The following is a 22,152-nucleotide window of genomic DNA, read 5'->3' as shown; positions in this document are numbered from 1 at the left end:
CCAGGTTGTACCACAGGTAAAGGAGAGACTGTCCCTGACCCAAGGACCTTACAATCTAAATAGATAAATAAAAACATTCTGACATGCAATGTACTGGGGCCAGTGCCAGAGACCACTCTGAAATCAATAGAAGTCTTTCAGTGGGCTTAGGATCAGTAATCCAAAAGAAGGCTACGTTACAAAGTGCCATGAGAGATTTAGAAAAGAATATATTCAGGAGTTTTTTCGTTACGATTCTTAGTTTTTCCAGCAGATGAGGGGCAGCAGCCTATAGATTGTATTCTATTCTATATATGAGGTTTATCAACTTAGTGCCCTCACGTAAGAAGCCATGGAAACTTACATGACCCACGAAAATTCAAAAATTTGCTGTATCTCTCCCCTCTAACAACGACAATTACTCTACAAACCATTCAGCACCACAGCAACTGTCTGTACTAGTCACAACATCATTCCGTTCACAAATCCAATATTACAAAAATACATTCATCCCCCAAAAATAAATCCTTAAAACCAGTTAAAGTTCCAGAGGGCATATCAGACATAAATCACAACCAAATTAATGAGTAAATATCCTCCAGGAACACTGCCATCCTACAATGGACAGAGTTAAGGTTATCTGAGTTTGTGTCATCATGATGACTGTGGCTGATTCGTATAGAGATGATGAGGTATTTGTGAGTGGGAGGGTGTGTGTGTGTGTGTGTGTGTGTGTGTGTGAGAAAAGGTGATGAATGCAGAATGGCTTTATGCTGTGGCCTGGCCTACCCTCAAAAATTTTACTATTGTAACTATGTTGATTGGGGGATGGGTTGTTTGCTAATGTAGTTATATTAAAAAATCCTAGTAGGGTTGCAATTAGTTCTGGTATCACTTATTTTGTTTCCCAAACCATAATAAGCTATGTTAGTATAAGCACTGTTATAGAGGTTTAACTGCACCCACACTATGGGAGTTATGGTGCTTTAACTGTGCGTGTATAGTTAAAGCAGCAACAGTTTCCATGTTAAATTCAGTTTCCTCAGCTGTACCAGCTCTGGTGGTTTTGAGTTTGGCATTATTTGCTCATAGCAACCTTAAATGTTTACGGAGGTTTTTTGTAAGTTTGAATATGTATTAAACTCTGGTGTTAGCATTGCTTTTGTTGGGATAAACTACTAGGGGCCTAATTCTTATTTCCAGTAAGGCCTGTTTTCACCGTTCACCCACTTTAAAGCTGTTTTACATTGCCAAAACAGTGTGAGGTGGCCTTAGGGTACATGAAGATGAGGTCTTCAGTCTCATGACTCATAACAGAATATGGTGACCAGACAGCAAATGTGAAAAATCGGGATGGGGGTGAGGATAATAGAAGCCTATATAAGAAAAAGACCCAACAATTGGGACTGTCCCTATAAAATTGGGACATCTGGTCACCCTATAACAGAAAGGCATCGATATTGTCACTTCACTGATTGGTTAACCACCTTCCCATCGTCCATGTCGATTCAGTCTCTTTCATTATAAATAAAAGTTTCTTATTTCTTAGTTTCTTCGAGATAGACATACTCAGGGGATTAAATTTTTTGGATTGGTGTTTTTTGTTGTTTATTTTTAATGTAACCTTTTAAGCTAATCCTCTCTCTTTTCTGCCAGGCGGTTTAATGAACACATGGAAGCGACGCTGGTGTGTCTTGAAAGACGAGACCTTTCTATGGTTCCGTTCCAAGCAGGAAGCTCTCAAACAGGGCTGGCTGCACAAAAAGGGGGGTGGATCATCTACGCTTTCCAGAAGGAACTGGAAGAAACGCTGGTTTGTACTCAGACAATCCAGGCTCATGTACTTCGAAAATGACAGTGAAGAAAAGCTGAAGGGCACCATTCAAATCCGAACAGCCAGGTAGGTTTGGATGTGCATTTTGGTTGGACAGAGCTTTACATAAACACCTGTCAGGACTCAACCCTGAAAGGTGCTGAGTGCCCTCAACTACCATGCATTCATTCATGTATGTGTGTGTGTGAGAAAGTACTCAGCACTGGCTTAACTTAACTCCAGCTGAAGTCAACTGAGGTCTTACCACAGTCAGACCAACGCTGAGCATGTTTGAAAATCCCAGCCCTACTTATGCAGTAGTCACTCAGGACAGTTTGAGACATGCTGTCAAGTCTTCAACCACAGAGAGACCTAGAATGAAGAAGGTGAAAGAAGTATTGTCTAACCTTTAGTCTTAGTAATTTTTAATCTACCTTGAGTCACAGGCATATGTCTTCTCAGGGAGGCCTGTAACCACACACACATTTTCCTTTACCTTTAATATAAATGCACTAATTTCCTGGCCAAACCAGTTTTCTAAAATTATATGGTGGTTAAAAGAGGGCTTTATAATGGAAGCTGGTTAAAACCTTAACTGTGGAGAGGCTACCATTTCTCTGCACTATACCAGATTCTTATAATTAATCAAAATGCTTTCAGTCACTAGAAAGTGCATTTTCACAACACTGTTTGGGGCTTTAACCAGCATTGATTTTAATTGGAATCAAGTCACTAAAACTCCCACACAGCACTTTAACAATGTAGGAGTGGGGATATATACTATCAGGTACAGATAGTTCCACAAGTTTCACGATTCCAAGCCTCTGAAGGCATGTTTGAAAAAAAAAATTTCTATGTGAAAATGTCTTTGCTTTCTCTTCTAAAATTTCAGTACATCGTATAGGTTTGGGGGTAGGAGGGTTCCTAAGTGGGTATGAAGATGAAGACTGATAGTGCTGGCTAGTCTCAGTTCTGTGTGGAAGTGTGTGTAATTTTCCCCACATGGCTTTGCTAATGTATGGTAGGATTGGTTACAACATCTTGTTCCTGTTCTCTGCCTATCTTGAGCAGAGCCTATCATTTGTATTCTATTACTACTAAATTATTTTTAACCTAAATCAAAGCTCTGTCAAGTTTTCTTTGTGGAAGTGGCTGCTCTCAATCTGCTCCTTGGGCTTGATCCAGTGCCTACTGAAGTGAATGGGATTCCCACTGACTTCAGTGGGCTTTGGATCAGGCCCTTTGAGCATGTACAGGTCTGTCACAATAGTAGTAATGAGCAGCTGCTGACATAGTAAATCCATGAATATAGAGCCTGGATTCTTACAACTAGCCTTCTGTTACTCTTGAATTCAATATTCACATACACCATATCAGTTATGGCTAAGGCTCTGTGTTTGTCACAGAGATCTTTCTGTGACCTCTGCAGTCGGTGCACCTGGCCCGGGGCCACCTGAGCAGCTCAGGCAGCCCCTGGGCCAGGCCCCCCTGCCCACCAGCAGCAAGAGTTTTGGTGTGGGAGCCTGAGCTGGGGGTTGGGGTGCAGGGTGGTGCTTACCGGGAGGGGGGAAGGCTCCCCAGAAGGACGACGGGAACTCCCCTCCCTCAGGTCCTAGCTGCATGTGCTGCCTCTACCCACAGGCACCGCCCCACAGTTCCCACTGACCGCAGTTCCCAACAAATGGGAGCTGCAGAACAGAGGCAGCACCTGGAGCTAGAAGCTGAGGTTGCTGCTTCCCAGGAGCCAGGTAGGAAGTCTGCCCCCCCTAGCCCCTGAGCATCACCCCCCTCCTCCGGCCACGACGCAATTCTCCAGCACCCACAGTACCTCCCCTCCCTCCGGCCGTGACACCCATGGCGCCCTCAGGGCCGCCCTCAGGGCCACCCTCCCGAGCCACCTCCATTCCCACCCCCCCACGTTTTAGTCGGGTATGTAGTAAAAGTCATGGACAGGTCACAGGCCATGAATTTTTGTTTACTGCCTGTGACCTGTCCATGACTTTTACTAAAAATACCAGTGACTAAAATGTAGCCTTCATTATGATAGTCCTTACTATGATGTCTGTCAAAATCCAGATTTCTTATTGCTACATTGTATCAGAATATTGTTTCACTAATGGTCATCTTAAAAAGCTTTTTGATGAATTCATCCATTATCCACTCTCTTTTAAAGATGAACCTCAAAGAAGATGTTTAAAGCTAAACTGAACTCTTCGGATTTTTCTAATCAATAACGGAACATTTATAAACATAGAATAACAAAAAGGAGCTTGTATCTGAAAAGATCTACATGGAACAAAAAATAAAGTGTAGTTTCTAGGCAGTGGAATTGGAATTTAAGGGGTTTATTTAATCAGTGAGCAGATTCCTCAAGCATCCGAGCTTTAGTCAAAGAGAATGAAATCTTGTGCTCCTTCACTTACATTATTTAAAAGGCAAATACTAGGGTAACATTATATGGCAGGGAGGGATAGCTCACGGGTTTGAGCATTGGCTTGCTAAACCCAGGGTTATAAGTTCAATCCATGATGGGGCCATTTAGGGATCTCAGGCAAAAATCTGTCTGGGGATGTTTCCTGCTTTGAGCAGGGGGTGTTGGACTAGATGACGTCCCATCCAATCCTGGTATTCTATTCTATAGTAAGGAGGAAGAAAGTAAAATTCAGGAAAAGGACAAAATATGGGATCACTTTTTTCTCTTACATTTAAAATTGCTTTTTAATTTTTTTTATCTGTACATGGATGACAAGGGTAAATCAGAAATGTCATGTGTTGTGATAGGAAAGAGATTTATGAGAAGAGTGTTGGTTAATTAACAAGGGGAAAAATAAGCTTAAGATAGTAACTGGGCAGGAAGGACAAAAAGCCAAAAATCACTCTTTAAGCCTTGGGAAATGCTTAGCAGTACATGGAAATAACCAAAGTTTTTGTGTATTGCTTTAAACACACAGGGTAAGATTTAAAAAAATGACTTGTGGTATTTTGGGGGCCTTGATATTTCCATGTCTGACTTGAAACACCTCAAAAGGGTTGGTTTTCAGAGGGTGCGTGCTCAGCACTTCCTGGAAACCAGGCCCCTTTAATGTGTCTTAAATTGGGCACCCAAAAACTGACAGACAAAATGCAGTTACGTTTGAAAATCTTGGCCTGCATTTCTGGCATCTTTAGCAACCTCTTGAATATTTTAAGGAGGCCGAGTAAGACCTTATGCTCCTTTCCTCAACACTGGTTATTTTTTCAGAGATGACTCTCTTCCTCCTTTTGTTGCTTTTAGTAAGGTTTTTCTTTGTTGTAAGTATTTATTTTTTAAATGACAAGTGGAAAAAAAAGGCCACTTTAAAAAGTGAGGCTTCATAGTGCTTTAAACATGGGTAACTTGGACAGTGGCTGCAGTGGCCATGACAAATATTGTTTTGGTGAATTGATAATGTTTAAGTAACAGAAGTCTGCATTACATATCTTAAGTGAATCAGGGTAAAATTAAGTAAATATTATTCTGAAATATTAGAGTGTCTAAGCCACTCACTAGAAGGGCATATTCACTGTGCATGAAGTATCTCTCTAGCTTTAATTCTGGCATTTGCATCCATTTCAGAGAGATTGTTGATAATACTGGTAAAGAAAACGGGATTGATATAGTAATGGCCGACAGGACCTACCACTTGATTGCTGACTCTCCTGAGGATGCTAGGTAAGAGAATCATTAAGCTCTTCATCTCCGTATCATTTTAACTCTTGCAAACAGCAGCAATGTATTGGCTGTCTTTTACATGCGATCTCTGAAGGTATTGGCCAGCAGTATTAAACACACTGCATTTAATCCCCTTTGAAAGATCTTGTGAGGCAGTTGGAGATTGCAGCCACCAGAGGCTGCCAGTGGCAGTGTGGTACAGAAAAGAGCCATATCAACAGTGCTGCGATAACCAAGATTCGGTCATGCCTGCTCCCTGTGACACCTTTAATGTTCTCTTGCCTGTACAGAGTCATTTCCTTTGGCCACTTCTCTCACTGCTTTTTGTGCTTCTCAGGCCCTTCTTCACCTGCTTAAAAAACTGATGCAATCCATATGATCCACTGTAGGCTGTCTGAAATAAGGCCCTGGTCTGGCAGGCTCCTACATTGTTCTCTTTGCAGGATTAGAGCTTAAAATCTTTTCATATGTGAGATTTCACATGGTCACTGTAATGCAGAAGAGTGCACTCACATTCACAAATGAGAAGACTGTGGTATTTAGAGCAAAGCACATGATCTCCGTCTGCTCAGCTGTTAAATGTCTTAGAATCTGATATGGATCCTTGGCAGCAGCAAGGAAAACCATAGTCTCATGGGCTAGGAGCAAGCTAATGCTGCTAGATCTATTATTTTCCAAATCCAAAAATCTGAATTTAAAAAACTACCTGCAGTTGCTGAGTGACAATAACATACTTGCCTATCACATCATTTACAAAAACACAAGCATTCAAATGTAAGAACATAAATAATTAAGGTTATTTTAAAATCTCACACTGCCCACTGAGATGGACTGCCAGGATGAGAAGTGAGGATATGTGGGTACTTTTACTCTGTGGCCTCATCCAAATTACTTAGTGCTAGATCCACAAGGGACTTAGGTACCTAAGTCCAATATTTAACTTCCACTGAAATCTTGATAACCCCACTCAGCTGGCAGCTAACCATGTAGACATCTAAGTTTGTATCAGCAAAGTTCCCTACGTGCCCAAGTTTCTACCAGGAGACGTGCAATATCACCTAAATTCTGATCCCGCTGAGCTGTGCAGCATCCTAGCCAGGGGTGAAAGTAACTTAAAGGACTTACTGGTACTCCAGAGTCCTTAGGGGTGGGGGTGGGGCCTCTTCCGGAAGAGGCATAGCCTTTAAATCCCCAGACTCTTTAAATCACCCCCGAGCTACCAGCTGCACAGGTGGCTGGAAGCCCCAGAGCTTGGGGTGATTTAAAGGGCTTGGGGCTCCAGCTGCCCTACCGCCGCGCAGCCTCAGGCACTTTAAATCATCACTGGAGCCTGGGGGGCTCCCAGCTGCCACCCCAGGCTCTAGTGGAGCTTTAAAGGGCCCTGGGCTCTTCTGCAGAAGCAGCAGCCGGTCACCCCTGCCCCGCGCCTCCATCAGCGCCCCGCCAGCCGGTCCCCCTGCCCCGCGCCCCCAGCAGCGCCCCACCAGTGGCTGGAGCCCTGGCCCTTTAAATTGTCCCCAAGCCCTGCTGCCGGATCCCCAAGGAGGCGGCAGCAGGGCCCTGGCGGCTATTTAAAGGGCCAGGGCTCCAGCCGCTGGCAGGGTGCTGCTGGGGGCGTGGGGCAGGGGGACCGGCTGGCGGGGCACTGCTAGAGGTGCAGGGCAGGGGTGACCGGCTGGCGGGGCGCTGCTGGAGGCGCGGGGCAGGGGTGATCGGCTGGCGGGGCGCTGCTGGAGGTGTGGGGCAGGGGGCCCGGCTGGCGGGGAGCTGCTGGAGGCACGGGGTAGGGGGACTGGTTGTCAGGGCAGCACAAGGCAATTTGAAATATAGGAAATTTCAGAATTCTAGAAAGTGGAAGGTGTTTGCTCTCAATAGCTATAGAGAGAGTTTTTGAGTGAAAATCTTTAAATGTTTCATAGGTGTTTGGGTCCTTCCCTCCTCCCCACCCCAGCAATCTAAGGACTAGTTTCATGCAGTTAAGAAGGAACTGCAAAAATCCTGCCCAGTCAGTATTTTTTGAGTGACTTAAAGGGGCCCCAAGACCTTTAAATGGCTGCCGGGGAAGCCAATCTGCCCCGGTAGAATGCACCGGCTCTTGCCGGTACGCCGTACCGGGGCACACCAGCTTACTTTTACCTCTGATCCTAGCTCATGCCTAAGCCAGGCCTGATGGGATTCACAAGCTTGGCATTTCCATTTATCTTGCCTGTGAGGTGACCACACCTACTGGATTGGGCCTCATATAAAACAGCTGGAAGTGACAGATTGGGAGTTTTTCACATGGGGTGTGTGTGTCTATCCCAGAATGCTTAATAGCCCAGTGGTTAGGTCTCCCACGCTCCACATGAGTGTCTTCAAATCCCCCCTCTGCCTGAGTTGGAGCAGGGACTTGAGCATGGATAGTTGGTGGTGTGGCTTCTTCAGTCTCTCCTGTTGAAGCTGTTCCATTTTGTATAAATAATTGTTCACTGGACCAGAGAGAGAGACAGACTGTATAGCCTGCTGGTCAGGGTATTCCCCTGCATATGGGAGACCCAAAGTAAAGTACCTGCTCTTTATCAGACAGAGCAAGGATTTCAAATCAGATGTGTCCCCTCCTCCCTCCCCAGTGAATGCCGTAACCACTACACTATATAAGCGGGGGATGGACACTCTCGCTCATGAGCACATGTGAAAAGGCTGATCTGGCTTTGCCATCTATCTTCAGGAGTGGGTTCAGGGCTGTGAATCCTAAGTAGAGATAGATGCCTCCAACCCAGAGCTAGGTGCCTAACTATGTTTGAGCGGTGGGTCTTAGGTCCCCAGCCCCCTTCCTACTGGCTGTCTTGGCCAGCTCCTCACTCAGCATGCTGGCTTCTGTGGATCCTATTCTTAGCTGCCTTTCTCTCCCCTGGTAATATTTAGGGAGCCTGGGCACCTAACTCATGGCTGAAGGTTCCATTGGGCAGCAGGGCATCTAAAAGTCAGGTTTTTCAACGCTGAGCCTAAGTTCCCTGTGTGGATTTAGTCCTTAACATTTCTATTACTCTGTTTTCTCATTTGTAAGATGGGAATAATGCTTCCCTCCATCACAGGTGTATTGAATATAAATTAATTTATATATATTCAGAGGGCCTTGAGATCTTCAGATTGCAGTTCTTCTTATTCATACTTTAAAGGGCAACTTTTCATAGGCTATAACAGCACAGTTAATTCAGTGATCTCTTTTTTGAAATTAAAATGAGCTGCTATATTATCCTTAAAATTAGAGTCTGAATCCATTTGTAAGCTTTCCATTATTAACTTGAGAGATTTATCGTAAGATACAGTAACATGTAAGTATATAAAGATCCAGGTAGCTAGTTTTGTCTGTTTGAACTACTCTACGTCTCTGGCAAACTGCTCTACTGAGGAGCCAACAAGAAATTACCAGCGTTTAGGGGCTTTCATGTTCTCAGTCACGTATCTCTACCTTTTTCCAAAACACAGGAGAGGACAACGACTTCAGTTTCAGTATACACACCACACACATTACAGGTTAATTCACCTGCTGGCATTTTCCTTGTTTCTGTTTTCACAATACACAGTGGTTCCAGTAGGAGATGTGTAAGGATTTTCAGAGGTGCTGAAGTCAAGGGAGCTCTGAATGTTCAGCACTGTTGAAAAGCAGGTCAAAAAATGATTTAGAAGTATCTGTTAGTTAATTCTGATTACATTGAATGAAGTAATGTGTTGTTCCCTATGGAGGTTAATCTCATACATGGGATGGAAATACCACAAATTTTGTACTTATTGTTTTCTTTGCATTGTTCTGGTGTGGGGAGAAAGGGCACAGGCATGCAAACAAACAGTTCGGGGGTTAGCTGATCCTCTGAGACCCAATCGTTAACTTGGGAACTGTAGAGCTGAGCTGCCATCTTCCTTTCATCCAGGTGCAGGGTTTTCATTCATTTTGAACGAAGTAATTTCTAAAAAATATTTTAGGAAAACACCACTTGTACTTGAAGTTAAACTTAGATCACTCTTTTTAAAAATACTACACCTCTACCTCGATATAACGTGACCCGATATAACACGAATTCAGATATAATGCAGTAAAGCACTGCTCGGGGGGGTGTGGGAGCTGCGCACTTGGGTGGATCAAAACAAGTTCAATATAACGCGGTTTCACCTGTGACACGGTAAGATTTTTTGACTCCTGAGGACTGTTATATTGAGGTAGAGGTGTACTATGTGCCCACATTAGCTGTTGTATAATAAAAGGTTAGTAGGTGGCTTATACTACAAGGTCTAGCTTTTTTTATATGATTTAATTAATACATTGGATTTTAAATAAAATACCTGTGGGTCAGAATCTGGAAAGGAAAGGGAAGATGAATCACTGTTTATAATCGATGGGAATATTTTGGGTTTAGGATCCTTTAAGAGCCGAACCTTTCCCTCTCTCTTCAGAGGGGCCCTCCTCATGTCAATACTCCCTCCAGCAAAGGAGGGCTGGAGGTGATGCTCTCTGGAATCTGTGACGTTCTAAGCATTGACTTGGGAGCTGTTTGAGAGCTAACAGACACTGGATTAGAACTGGGGCAGACTTCCATAATGAAACCGTTTTGCTTGCTTCCAGATTTTGTCACAAACTAAATTTCAGGCCAAGTTCAGGAAAAGGCTTGTGCAACTTTTGATCAACATGAGTTTTGAGTAAACCTGGGCTGATTTATGACCGTGAGTGGAAACCATGTGAGACACATCCTAGGTTTGAATGGTTTCACCTGAAACTTGGCAGCTCTCCTTCAAGAATTGCCCTGTGCCAAGCTCCATTGCTAGGGCACCTGCACCCTCAGGATGCAGGTACAGAGCCAGCTGGAAATCAGTGTCCAATGTGGATCCTGATTTTTCATGCAGAGGTATATAAAGGACCATAACGCTATTCTCAGCTTCTTTCCTACTAACATAGGGTCTGGATCAGAACCAGCACTCTCATTCACTCCCCATTTCCTAGATACTGAAGTTTTTATAGCTGCTATTAATTAAAATGTTACATTTGTGGAAGGAGTTAGGCAGGGTACTAAACCCCTGCCTGTTGTGATGCTGTTTTAACCACCTAGTCTCTCTAAAACTGTTACCAGAATCCAGTTTCCAGATGTGTATGGGTGTGGAAACCTGGCATTTCCTAAACACCACAGTTTTCAGTTACATATGTGTGGGCAGAGGATCCATGAATGTAGGCAGTTGTTTCAAAGAGGCCTCTAAACTTAAACCCACAATTTTGCACAGAAAATGTTCATGTATACACAACTTCTGCAGTTGCAAAAAGTGTGAAGATGCAGTTTTAGAGGCTGGGATGAGGCCCTTTGAAACTTAGCCCTAGAGTAAGTATCTTTAGAATGAATGACAAGTTTCTCAAAGAATGATGTTCAGGAAACCTGCAGAACTGGCCAAGTTTGGTGCTCATTTTTCAGTGGGATTGCACAAGATAATCGGGTTCTAACTGTACAGGGACCAGAAATAGATGAAATATATGCCAAAAGCAGACCACATGGCTGAAGTTCAGCCCTTCTGTAATTGCTACTCAGGGTTACAGTTTGGAATAGCAACTCCTGCTCCACCACCTGCCAGCTATTTGGGGATATCTGACCACTGGATTGGAATAAATTGACACCGGCCCATCTTCAGTGCTTCCTTCCAAAGCAGCCTAGTGCAGACTGATTTTTGCCTTGCTCCTGACTACAGACAAACGGAATGTGTAGGGAGTTCTTTTTGTCCTCCTCTTCCTTTGCCACATGCACAGAGGACTTAAATACAAAATTATATAAACACTCACTTTTTCAGCTGTATAGTAATAAGAAATGTCCAATCACAACATTCCTGCATCAGGATTTAGGGAATCATTTGAGGTGTGAACATCCAGTGTTTTAAAACAAACAAACAAAATGTGCAGATTACTAATGTATCTATTCCAGCTGAACTGTTTGCTGTATGTTTGGGTACATCCAGGTCATAGAAGAGCTTCAGTGGGATTACAGTCAATTCTTTATAGATACCTTGTGTTAACAAAGAGTATTTACCTTAAAATGGTATGGTGTAAAGGGAATTGGTATTGGAGATCTAGGAAAAAGACTTTGGGGCGGAGGGGGTATTCAAGGATATTCTGGTTATCAGGGCCATCCCTACCCATATGGCACATACTCAGATTTCCTCGTGCCCTGCTCAGCTGCATGCTGTCCCAGCCCTGCCTCTTCCCACCCCTGTTCTGCCCCAGCCCTGCCTCTTCCCACCCCTTCCCCAAAGCCCTTGCCCTACTCCAGCCCCACCCCCACTCCCCAGAGGACTGCAGCAGGGCTGGGCCTGCACTCACTAGCAGTGGGAAGTGCAGTGACCGAGTCCCAGCCACACCACCAGTGAGTGCTGGGGGGGCAGTTCTCTCCTGTCTCCCAAGCCAGTCCCCCCCCATGGGGTGTGTGTGTGTGCTGCGTAGGGCTCCAGAATAGCTAGGGATGACCCTGCTGGTTCTCTCTTCTGGGATTCTGTCGTTATTTGAACTGACTGCACAGAAGCTATCTGTTTTTTTTGAGTGCTGAGAACAGAGATCCTTTCTGAGGCAGTTCAGGAAACCTGTAGAACCTGTTGCTTTTCTACAGGCCACAAATGTGATAGAGATTTCTTGGGTGTGAGCCTTTTGTCATGCTGGTGTTTGCCTTTCTCTTTTGCAGCCAGTGGTTCAGCGTGCTGAGTCAGGTCAATGCTTCCACAGAACAGGAGATCCAGGAGATGCATGATGAGCAGGCAAACCCACAGAATGCTGTGGTGAGTCAAAATTTAAAGGCGCAGAAGCCTATATTTTTAGAAGACAAAGGGCCTGATTGTGACAGGGGTTTGAACACCTCTGACAATCAGGCACAAATTTCCTTGTGTATGTTACAAACATATTTGTGGTAGTGGCTAGAGGGCCCCATTGTGCTAAGCACTTTGCACACACACATAATGCGAAGATGGACCCTGCCCCAAGGAGATATACCTATCTCATAGAGCTGGAAGGGACCCTGAAAAGTCATTGAGTCCAGGCCCCTGCCTTCACTAGCAGGACCAAGTATTGATTTTTGCCCCAGATCCCTAAGTGGCCCCCTTAAGGATTGAACTCACAACCTTGGGTTTAGCTGGTTAATGCTCAAACCACTGAGCTATCCCTTCCCCTGTTAAAGCCAATATCTAGAGGTTAAGATTTCTTTTATTAATCTAAATTTCCTTTTTACTATTTATAGCCTCTTGATTTTGCATTTCACTGTCCTTAAGAAAAGAAAATGTATTAGTTAGTTTCACCTTTTTTCTAGTCAGTTTCCCTATCAAATTTCCATGCTCAAACACAGTAGTGCAGTACTTGGGGTTAAAGTACTGGAAAGGCATGCTTGTTTGATTAAATTAAAAAATACAACTATCTGTTAATTTAAAAAAAAATTGGAACATTTCCGTTGGTTATTTTTACAGAACATGTAACTGGGGGGCAGATTTAACCCATTCAGTTTAGAGAGTGCTAACAAGGAAACAAAGGAAAATAAAAATCTAGATTTCCGTTTGATGTTGGCTTCCCAAGGTTCTATGCTGTGTGGTGGTAAGTTCACTAGAGGCTATTGTAAATTATGTCAAAATTGCAACTGAGTTGTGAAACTCAGAAAAATAGAAGTTGTTTTTGAACTTGCTTTGCAGTGAATGTAACTAGAGTTGATCTGTTATTAGATCTGCTTATCTGAAACCCCTGTTCCCTTTGCCCTAAATTTTAATGGTTAGAAGAAATTGGGACCTAGATCTATATAGTTTTGCATAACCAAAGTATACAAAGTAATTCCGAGTTTTGCTTATATCTAAAAGTAATATATTGAATAATATATTTTAGTGATGTTAAAATGTCTGCCTCTTTTTTTTGGTTGGGTTTTTGTTGCACAGGGCACACTGGATGTTGGACTGATTGATTCTGTATGTGCTTCTGACAACCCAGATAGGTAAGTTTCACTGCCATTTTTGGCTGGGGTGGATGTTTCCTCTTTCAAAAATTGACATTTTTTACACTGCTTTCCATATTTTGCACATGAAACTATCTCACTGCCTTTCCTTTTTGATAGTGCCAAAATTGAGATTTTCCAGCATAATGTACGAAGTGGGTGGGAAAGGATCTGCATCAGTTCTAGAATGGGTTCTGCTGACTTGCCTAGCACAAACGTCTCTCTTGTTTGGGTCAGCATGTTTCAACAGTCAATCAACAGTCTTGTTTCTCAAGAGGCCTGAAAGTAGGAGAGGAACAATAATGCATTTTTATTTATACAAACTACTTTTAAAGAACAAAGCTTCTTGTTTTAAATCACTGTAAAAAGTAGGATTTTTATCTACCCTTACTAGGAAAACGCCTTTGCATTTTGTTATGGCTCTCTTGCATTTCCTTTTCCTTGGAGGTTATGTTCTATTAAGAAAATTATTTGGATGACACATACAGTTAGAGCAGAATGCTTTTGGAAAACATTTATTGAAATGTTAGAAGTGATTTATTGAAACCCCAGAACTCTGGCCAGGATATACTTCACTTTGAATAACAATGCATAACAGAGGAGGAAAGAAACTGACATTATTTTGGAACATAGGGCTAGATTCACTAAGAAATTTAAGCATGGCTAACTTTTGTCACCTAGAAAACCACCAAGATTTACAAAGCCAGAGTTCAGTGTCTAGGCTTCCTAGAATGGGATTCAGAAAAGCCAGCATTTCTAGGAGGTTCTTCACTGAAACTAGCCAATAGGAGATGCTAACCTACAGGATGTGCGCTAAGCCCCATCCCTCTCTTGGAGATAGGTGCCTAAGCCTCAGCTGCATGGAGGCACTTCCCTCTACTTGGGATTCTCAGCTGCAAACCTCTTGGGGTTAGGTGCCTGTGCCTGTGCCAGTTTGCGGGGAGGGGGGGGACGCAGCAGCAGCAGCAGCAGCAGCAGGAAGCAGAGAAGCTCACTCATAATTTTGAGCCCAATGGCTAGGTTACTCATCTGGGGTGTAGGAGACCCCTCGTTCAAGTCCCCCATCTGCCTGAGTAAGAGAAGGGCTTTCGCCAAGAATCTGCTATGCCTCAGCTGAGTGCCTTTAACCACTGGGCGATGAGATATTCTGATCTGAGGCTCCCTCAGTCTCTCTTATTGAAACTGTTGCACTATGGCTAAATAATGAATAATTGGGCAGGAAAGAGAGCAAGCATGAGAATGACTCTGTAGCTGGTGGTTAGAGTCCTGCTTCTCCAGTGATGTTTTGAATTATCCTGAGCATTTGGCTAAAAGTTATGAGGAAGGTTGTCCTTCCTCCTCCCCCCACCCATTTTATGTAAGTTTCTCCATAGGGGTCCACTGTGGTAGGTGAGCTCTGAGCACACTTATTGGATCAGGCCTTGCAGGCAGGTTATGCAGAGGAAAACTTGTCTTCCCTAAATGTGTGCATTGCTTTGGGACATAGATGTCCAGACACCTGGCATGGGGCTGCAGTGCACATGCTCAGAGACAGCAACATAGGAACCTAGGGAACTTTAACTGTAAAAAAAATTAGGCCCTAAGTGAGCTTATGTGCCTCCATGGTTTGGGGGCAGCTGAGCAGGGGCTTTGTGAATCCCAGTCAGGCCTGACTATGGGATTTAGGTACTTAAAGTGGCAGTTATGTGCCTAAATCCTTTTGTGAATCTAGCCCATACTAGCTTGGGCCTTAATAATACTGCAGTGTTATCAGGTCAAAAATGCAAATGATACAGTTCCTTTCTATCCCCTCATTTACAAATATGCATGGAGCAGCTGTTCTGAAGTTATTAACCCCACCACAACCTATAAAGATCTGAACATTCCCAGTTAAGTTAGTAGTGAACTGAAGCTTTATAAACAAGGCAATGCAAGGAAGCAAAAGCCTGCAAATGCGATGGTAGTTAGGTTAAAAACGTGTTGCTTAGGAAATGTCTGATGTTCATGTCAGCATCCCCGTGGGACTCATCTTAAAAAGAAAAAACTTCTCATCCTCTCACTTGCTGTGTTAAGAATCACATAGAAATACAATTTTTGCATCCCCTAGAAATCAGTTATCAGAAAAGGAAAAGAAATATTAGGTTATATAGTCAATTCTATTGCCATACAGATTGTTCCTTTCAGTACTAGTGCCTAGTGCTTTATCTAATTCAGTTTCAAGGACCAAATTTAAAAAAAAAAATCTTCAATTTAGGAGGTGCAGGACACAGAAAATATATATCTGCCTGATGTGGGTGATAGGACACTTGTGTTGTCCAATTAGATAGCTGATGGCAGTAGTCATAGTTGCAGGCTCAAAAGTAAGAGGCTGGGTTGAGATCCCTTTAAATATTTACTCATAAATATTCTAGAATAGGCTTCTGCCACTTTGCTAAGTAGATCTTTTGATGTTATTGATTACAATCTCCTGCCTGATTGTTTGTCCTGCTTTGTCTTTTGCAATTTATTCCTGGGGGAATTCTGCTCTAAAAATTTAAAAATTCTGCACACAATATTTTAAAATTCTGGAAATTTCGGCATATTTTATTTATCAAAATAACACAATATAATCATGCAATTTTTAATTATGTTGGGAATTTATTTCAAAATACCTGTCAGCAAGTATGTCTAACAATACAGACAACAAAAAAGATTTAGGAACTTTTTTTTTGACAAATAGATTTCTTAGTAGGCATATTAATACAGAACTTTGAGTAATAATTCATTTAAATTACAATACAGAAATGTATTTCCCACGCGCCTCAACCAGTGCAAACACTTAAGGGAATCGGGGTAACGGAGGAGCTCAGGGAGAGGTAAATGAGTGAGGGGAAGGAGCCTGGGAGTGAACCTGGAGGGGAAGGAGCTTGGGTGTGGGTGGGAAAAGTATGGACCGTGGGGTTTTTTTGAGGGGAGAGAGATTGTTAGGGAGTTGAAAGCCTCCCCCTGCAGACCCTGGCTGACCCCAAGCCTCTCCCGTTCAGTCAGACACTCCATCCCCATGTGTCCCTGCACCCCTACTCAGCCATCCCTGTCCCCCCATCTCCACGTGGTCCTGCATCCCCTCCCATTCAGCCCCTGGCTCAGTGCTGTCATACCACTAGCTCCTGTTCCTCTGTCCCAGTTTGTCCCTCCCACGAGCCCTTCTGAACCCTGTCTGTGAACCACCAGCAACCCCATCAATTCCCCCATATCCTGTGCCTCCTCACCTGGCCTCTGCCTCCTCCCTCTCTGTGGCTGGCTGTGCTGGCCTGTGAGCTGGCTGCCCTCTCCTTTGGTGCCACAGCAACTCCTGGTGGGGGAAAGGTGTAATTGCAGTGCCTCTCCAGCAGAATGTATTATCTATGGGGGACATGAAGTCTCTGCTTGCACAGTGACGCAGAATTCCCCCAGGAGTAGCAATTATGTCCTCCCTTGGTTCTTTTCTCACCTCTTTGACCTTATCTTCAGCCACTCATTTGGATGTCTGTCCTCTCCAGCTTTCCAGGAGGGTTGTTTACTGGGCTCTATCCTAGGCCCTCTTTTCTTCATGCTCTCCACCCTCATCTACTCATCTGGTTTCAACTTCCATCCAGTTCCACCTCTCCACCTGTCTCCTGTATGTCTCTGATAATGGTTCACCATCAGGTTAAATGTAACATACCCAAAACTTTGAACTGTTGCTCATTCCTCCTGAACTCTCTCTACTCCTGTTTTTGTTGTTGTTGAGTTTATAACCTAGGGATCAGTTTTGACACAGACCCAGCCCTTTTAACACATCCAGACAGTGGCCAGATCTTGCCACTTCTTTCTACATAATATTTCCCTGTCTACACAAAGCTAAAACTAGTCTAGGCCCTTCATTCTCTCCCTTTTTGACTATTGTAACATCCTCCTCACTGGCCTTCCTGATACCCATGTTATCCCCCCTCCAGTCAATGCAAAACAGTTGCCTGCAGTCACCCTGATCACTTTGTAGGTTCTCTCTCTTTTCCTTGCCTTTCATCTGTCTTTTGGATTGCACACAGTTTGTTGCAGGAATTACCTTCCTTTGTGTTTGGAAAGTGCCCATCACATTAGGATGAAAGCCTAGTAGCTATTTTTTGCTGCTCTTCTCTGAGTTGTCTCCAAATAATTTTGCCATTAAAATGTCCAGAACTGAGTGCAATATTCCTAATGTCTTCTCACTAGAACTGCAAAGTGAGAGTCTGTTATCTTCCTGCTTGATGCTGATGATCTGCTTTGGCATCCCAAAATGGCATGGGCCCTGATAAAGGCGTTCTAATTCTTGTGAGCTGGTATCTTGGGGAGAAAAAGGGTCTGAAGAGTTCAAAGCACATGGCTTGTGGAGACAGAAGGGCACAACAGTAGAATCTAATCCGTGTAGAGCCACCAAGACAGTCCACTCGTGTGATCTTAGGCAAGCAGGTCAATTTGCTGGTGCTTCAGTGAATGCTGGGGTAGGATTGGATGAAAGCCAGAATCTCATTAAAAAGAGACTCTTCTGCCTTAATTGCACTGTATTAAAAATAAAGGGATCTGTGTTCACATGCTGCTTCATTATAAATCTTCGTAAATTAGAGTTGGTTTTAGCTAAAGTGGCTACTGAAGCAAACACTTTATATGGAGATGACCATGAACTACAAAGTTTGGATCCAGAGCCAAATTTTAAAGTGGTTTTTTTGTTGTTAGAGTGGGGAAGTGTCTTATGTTGGGCTGACATAAAGATGGGGCAAAGTCTGGATATAAGTTTTCCCAAAGTTCAGGGCTGCATAGACCCAGCATTTGGTACAAACCCATCTTTCATTTTAAACAGTCTTTTTAAAAGCTTAACATGTTATAGGGCTAGAGTTCTTGAAATAAATGGTGCAGAAGTGAGAAACACTTGCCTGAATATAAAATACAAACAAGAGGGAAGTGTTTATGCTTATGGCAAGTGAGGTAAGTCAGTCATTTAGTTGTGGTGCAAACAGTAGTTATATTTACTGTATGAGTTTTTCCACCTTTGTTTTTTTCCATAGACCCAATTCATTTGTGATCATCACTGCTAATCGTGTTCTCCACTGTAATGCTGACACCCCTGAGGAGATGCACCACTGGATAACACTGCTGCAGAGATCAAAGGGAGATACCAGAGTGGAGGGGCAAGAATTCATAGTGAGGGGTAAGAATTAATGGGAAAGCAAATCAGAGGAGTTGAATTGTATAGATAAGTGGTTCCCAAACAGTGGTCTGTGGAGCACTTGCTGGTGGTCTGCAGAGAGCTCGCTGGTCACATGCTGCTGGCTTTTTTTCATGCTGCTAACTCAAGAGATACTACTAAAAACACATTCAGACTTTTTCTTAATATCACTCTTCCAGGTAAATAGTTGCTGTAGCTTCCACAAGGATGTTTTGTGATTTGTGAATGGATGGGGAAGGGTGTCCAAGAGTCAGTCTTTTTAGTAAAATGTGGTTCATGCCATTAACGTTTGAGAAGCCCCAGTACAGATATATATTTCAACCTCACCTTTTCTTGGGAGTTAATTTGACACTGTTAACTTAAACAAAAGTTATTTAAAAAGAGGACTTGGCAGTACTTAGTGATACTTTTATAAATTGTATTCATCATTTTTTAAAAAAGTCTAAGCTGCCAAAAGTTAACCACAGCTTTGCCTAATTCCATGAAAAGCTTTAATTCATGGGGTGTCTATTTAACAGGATGGTTACACAAAGAAGTGAAAAACAGTCCGAAGATGTCTTCACTAAAGCTGAAGAAGCGCTGGTTTGTCTTAACGCACAATTCTTTGGACTACTACAAGAGCTCAGAGAAGAATGCCCTGAAATTGGGTACCCTAGTCCTGAATAGCCTCTGCTCAGTGGTACCGCCTGATGAGAAAATCTTCAAAGAGACAGGTAATTTGTTCATGAGCATTAGGTTTTTGTGTACACTGAGCTGCGCTCCAGCCTACCTGGAAATGCAACAAGCACAGTAGGAAAATATTTTACATCCACTATTTGGATTACAGGAATACATATGGGTAAAGAGAAGTGGAACTTAGGCTTCTAAATCACTGAGGTACTTCACAAAATATTTTGCCGGTAGAGACATCTGAACTCTTTGGGACAAACTGCAGAGGTGATGTGTAAGGTGGTATAATTCATTCTTCCTAACACTCCTAATACTGCTAAATTAGTGTACGGTAGATTACACATCAAGGATTTGGAAGAAGAAATAAATTAAGGCAGCCTTCACCCTACTTTCTAGCCTCTTTCTAGCTTCTCAGCATGTAACTTAGAGCAACTGAGACCCTATTTAGTGTCTAAGTAGATCTACAGTAACAGAGTCAAATTTACACCACTTTCCAAGTCACCTCTGAATTTGGCCAAGAACATTTTCTAAACTGGTTTTCAACTCTGATTCAGTTCTTTTCAAACAAGAGGCTCCTTTTTGGGGATATAAGGAAAATAAAGTTTGAATATATGCTGCTTCTCATTGGGACTGAATCAGTGGTGTATTTTTAAGGTGCAAGAAAGCTACACAGATGAGAACACGTATTGGTTTTACAGACTGAGTAGCCTGTGTGTTAATGATGCATGTTTACGTAAATAATACAGGCTATTAAAGGATTTCTTCTGTAAGACAATTTTGTCCCAGTATCCTCTTGTACAGCTAGGATGAGACAAGTCTGTCTTTACAATGTGGCCTATGGTGACCTTCAGCCTTACCAAGATGAGGCCTGTGGAGATTGCACATGTATGAATCAGGATGGAGTGTTCCACGCTGGCACTGGTTGTCTCGGAGGCTGTACCTCCCTAACAGAAACATGAGTAACTGCAGCTTGCTCTATTTTAGGCTACTTAGTTGCAGACTTTGGGTTCCAGAGAAGTTGCCAGTGAGACTCCAGTGGAGCAGTTTAGCTATTCCTGACATGCAGTTTGTGTCTTAGTAAAACACTGATCTCTCTGCTTACATCAGAATAAGCAAAGCCACAAAATGTTTTGTAATAACTAATTTTTACTATTGTCATAGGCTATTGGAATGTAACTGTGTATGGACGCAAGCACTGCTACCGTCTCTATACAAAATTGCTCAATGAGGCCACCCGCTGGTCAAGTGCCATCCAGAATGTGACTGATACAAAAGCACCGATTGATACACCAACCCAGCAGCTTATTCAAGATATTAAGGTAAAAAATAAACCTCTGAAGGGGGAGACAGTATATACATTTGGAACCTGAGCCCTTTATGCTCCCTCTGTCATGTGACGTGAAAGGAAATAGAAGCCCAATGACCCAATTTCTAAACAATTAGATGCCTGATATAAACAATCTCAGACGCACATACACCATTCAGCAGCTCAAGGAACCTCTCCTTTAACTGTTACAAGAGCAAAAGAACATGGGGTATATAGCCTGTGGAGGGGAAAGAGTCAGGGAAAAGCTACTCTGTATGTATGTTTCCCTTGGAAACCAGTGTAACTTTTGCCCTGATAACTTGTGTAACTTAATACTGCTTAAAGCAGCATTAACTAATGCACTTTGTGATCTCATTGGAGGGGTTACGTGCATGGGCTCTCACCATCTCTCCCAATGGATCTCTGTTGGTCTCACTTCAGCAGATAATGTGGTGGATCTTCAGAAAAGATAAAAATTGCAGGATTCTTCAGAAGGTTTCTAGGGTCCAGGGCTGTCTGACTACTTTTCACCAGAGAGGGATTAATTGAAAACCTGATCTTTTTGAGCGGAAAACATGTTTTGACACAATTCCATTTTGCAAAAATTTTAGAAAGGTTTTGTTTTCATACCAATGTGACATGAAAATAAATTTTGAAACCTCAAAATTCTTCCAAAAATGGATTTTCCATCCTCTGCACAGCTCTTTTGATTAGTCTGTGCAATAAAAGCATTAAAGTGTGGCTCATTCTGGGCCTCATCTTGGAGGCTGCTGAGCACCCATTGCTCCCTTTGATGCCAGTGGGAACTGGAAATACCAAGCACCTCTCATGATCATTACTTATAGTAGTGTGTTTTAGAGAACAGCTGCTTGATGTTGTCTGTCAAACTCTGAAAACATCTGGCCAGACATTCTATAAGTAGGGAAACTGGCAGGACTATGAAGTGTACTGGATTTAGGAGAGTCACGTATACCATATTCTGCTTTGGGCATAAAAACAAGATGAGAATGCCACTTTGCCATGATACAAGTTTCTACATCTTCAATGTGTAGAAGAATGGCTGACACTTCTCATACCCTTCTGAAATGATGCCTGACCCCCTGAAGAAAATTCTGCAGGTCAGTTTTTATTCCTGTATCTTTTAGCAACAAGTAATTTTACTAACAGACCTTTTCACATGGTGCTGCAGTTGAATAATTTTTTGGACCAGTCTGTTCACATGCATCCATCACTGGATTATCATTCACACTGAACCAGGAATTATGCCTTTTCTTTTTTTAAACCCACCAGGAGAACTGCCTGAACTCTGAGGTTGTTGAACAGATTTATAAGAGAAACCCTATTCTCCGTTACACGCATCACCCACTGCATTCCCCATTACTGCCGTTGCCATATGGGGACATCAATCTAAACTGTAAGTTTTTCAGACATGTAAACTCCCTCTCTCTTTCGCCCAGGTTACCTACTTTACCCTAGGGAGCACAACTTTAGTTTCCCATCAGGGGCTCCATAGAAGCCCTGCCTTGTAAAGGCTGCAACAGAGAT

At 42.9% G+C, this 22,152-nt stretch overlaps 1 protein-coding gene across 1 annotated transcript in view; it reads left to right on the top strand.

Moving 5' to 3' along the window:
- The window catches only part of MYO10 (myosin X), a 254,009-nt gene that overhangs the window by 216,659 nt on the left and 15,198 nt on the right, over positions 1-22,152 (top strand). The window contains exons 27-34 of the mRNA XM_050937621.1: positions 1,636-1,879; positions 5,388-5,483; positions 12,170-12,263; positions 13,398-13,453; positions 18,472-18,614; positions 19,151-19,345; positions 20,463-20,620; positions 21,898-22,021. Coding sequence (XP_050793578.1) covers positions 1,636-1,879; positions 5,388-5,483; positions 12,170-12,263; positions 13,398-13,453; positions 18,472-18,614; positions 19,151-19,345; positions 20,463-20,620; positions 21,898-22,021 — 1,110 coding nt within the window. The remainder of the gene's footprint in view (positions 1-1,635; positions 1,880-5,387; positions 5,484-12,169; positions 12,264-13,397; positions 13,454-18,471; positions 18,615-19,150; positions 19,346-20,462; positions 20,621-21,897; positions 22,022-22,152) is intronic.

This window comes from Gopherus flavomarginatus, chromosome 2, assembly GCF_025201925.1.
Source record: "Gopherus flavomarginatus isolate rGopFla2 chromosome 2, rGopFla2.mat.asm, whole genome shotgun sequence".
NCBI classification, from domain to species: domain Eukaryota; kingdom Metazoa; phylum Chordata; order Testudines; family Testudinidae; genus Gopherus; species Gopherus flavomarginatus.
This window is presented reverse-complemented; position numbering and strand designations above follow the sequence as displayed.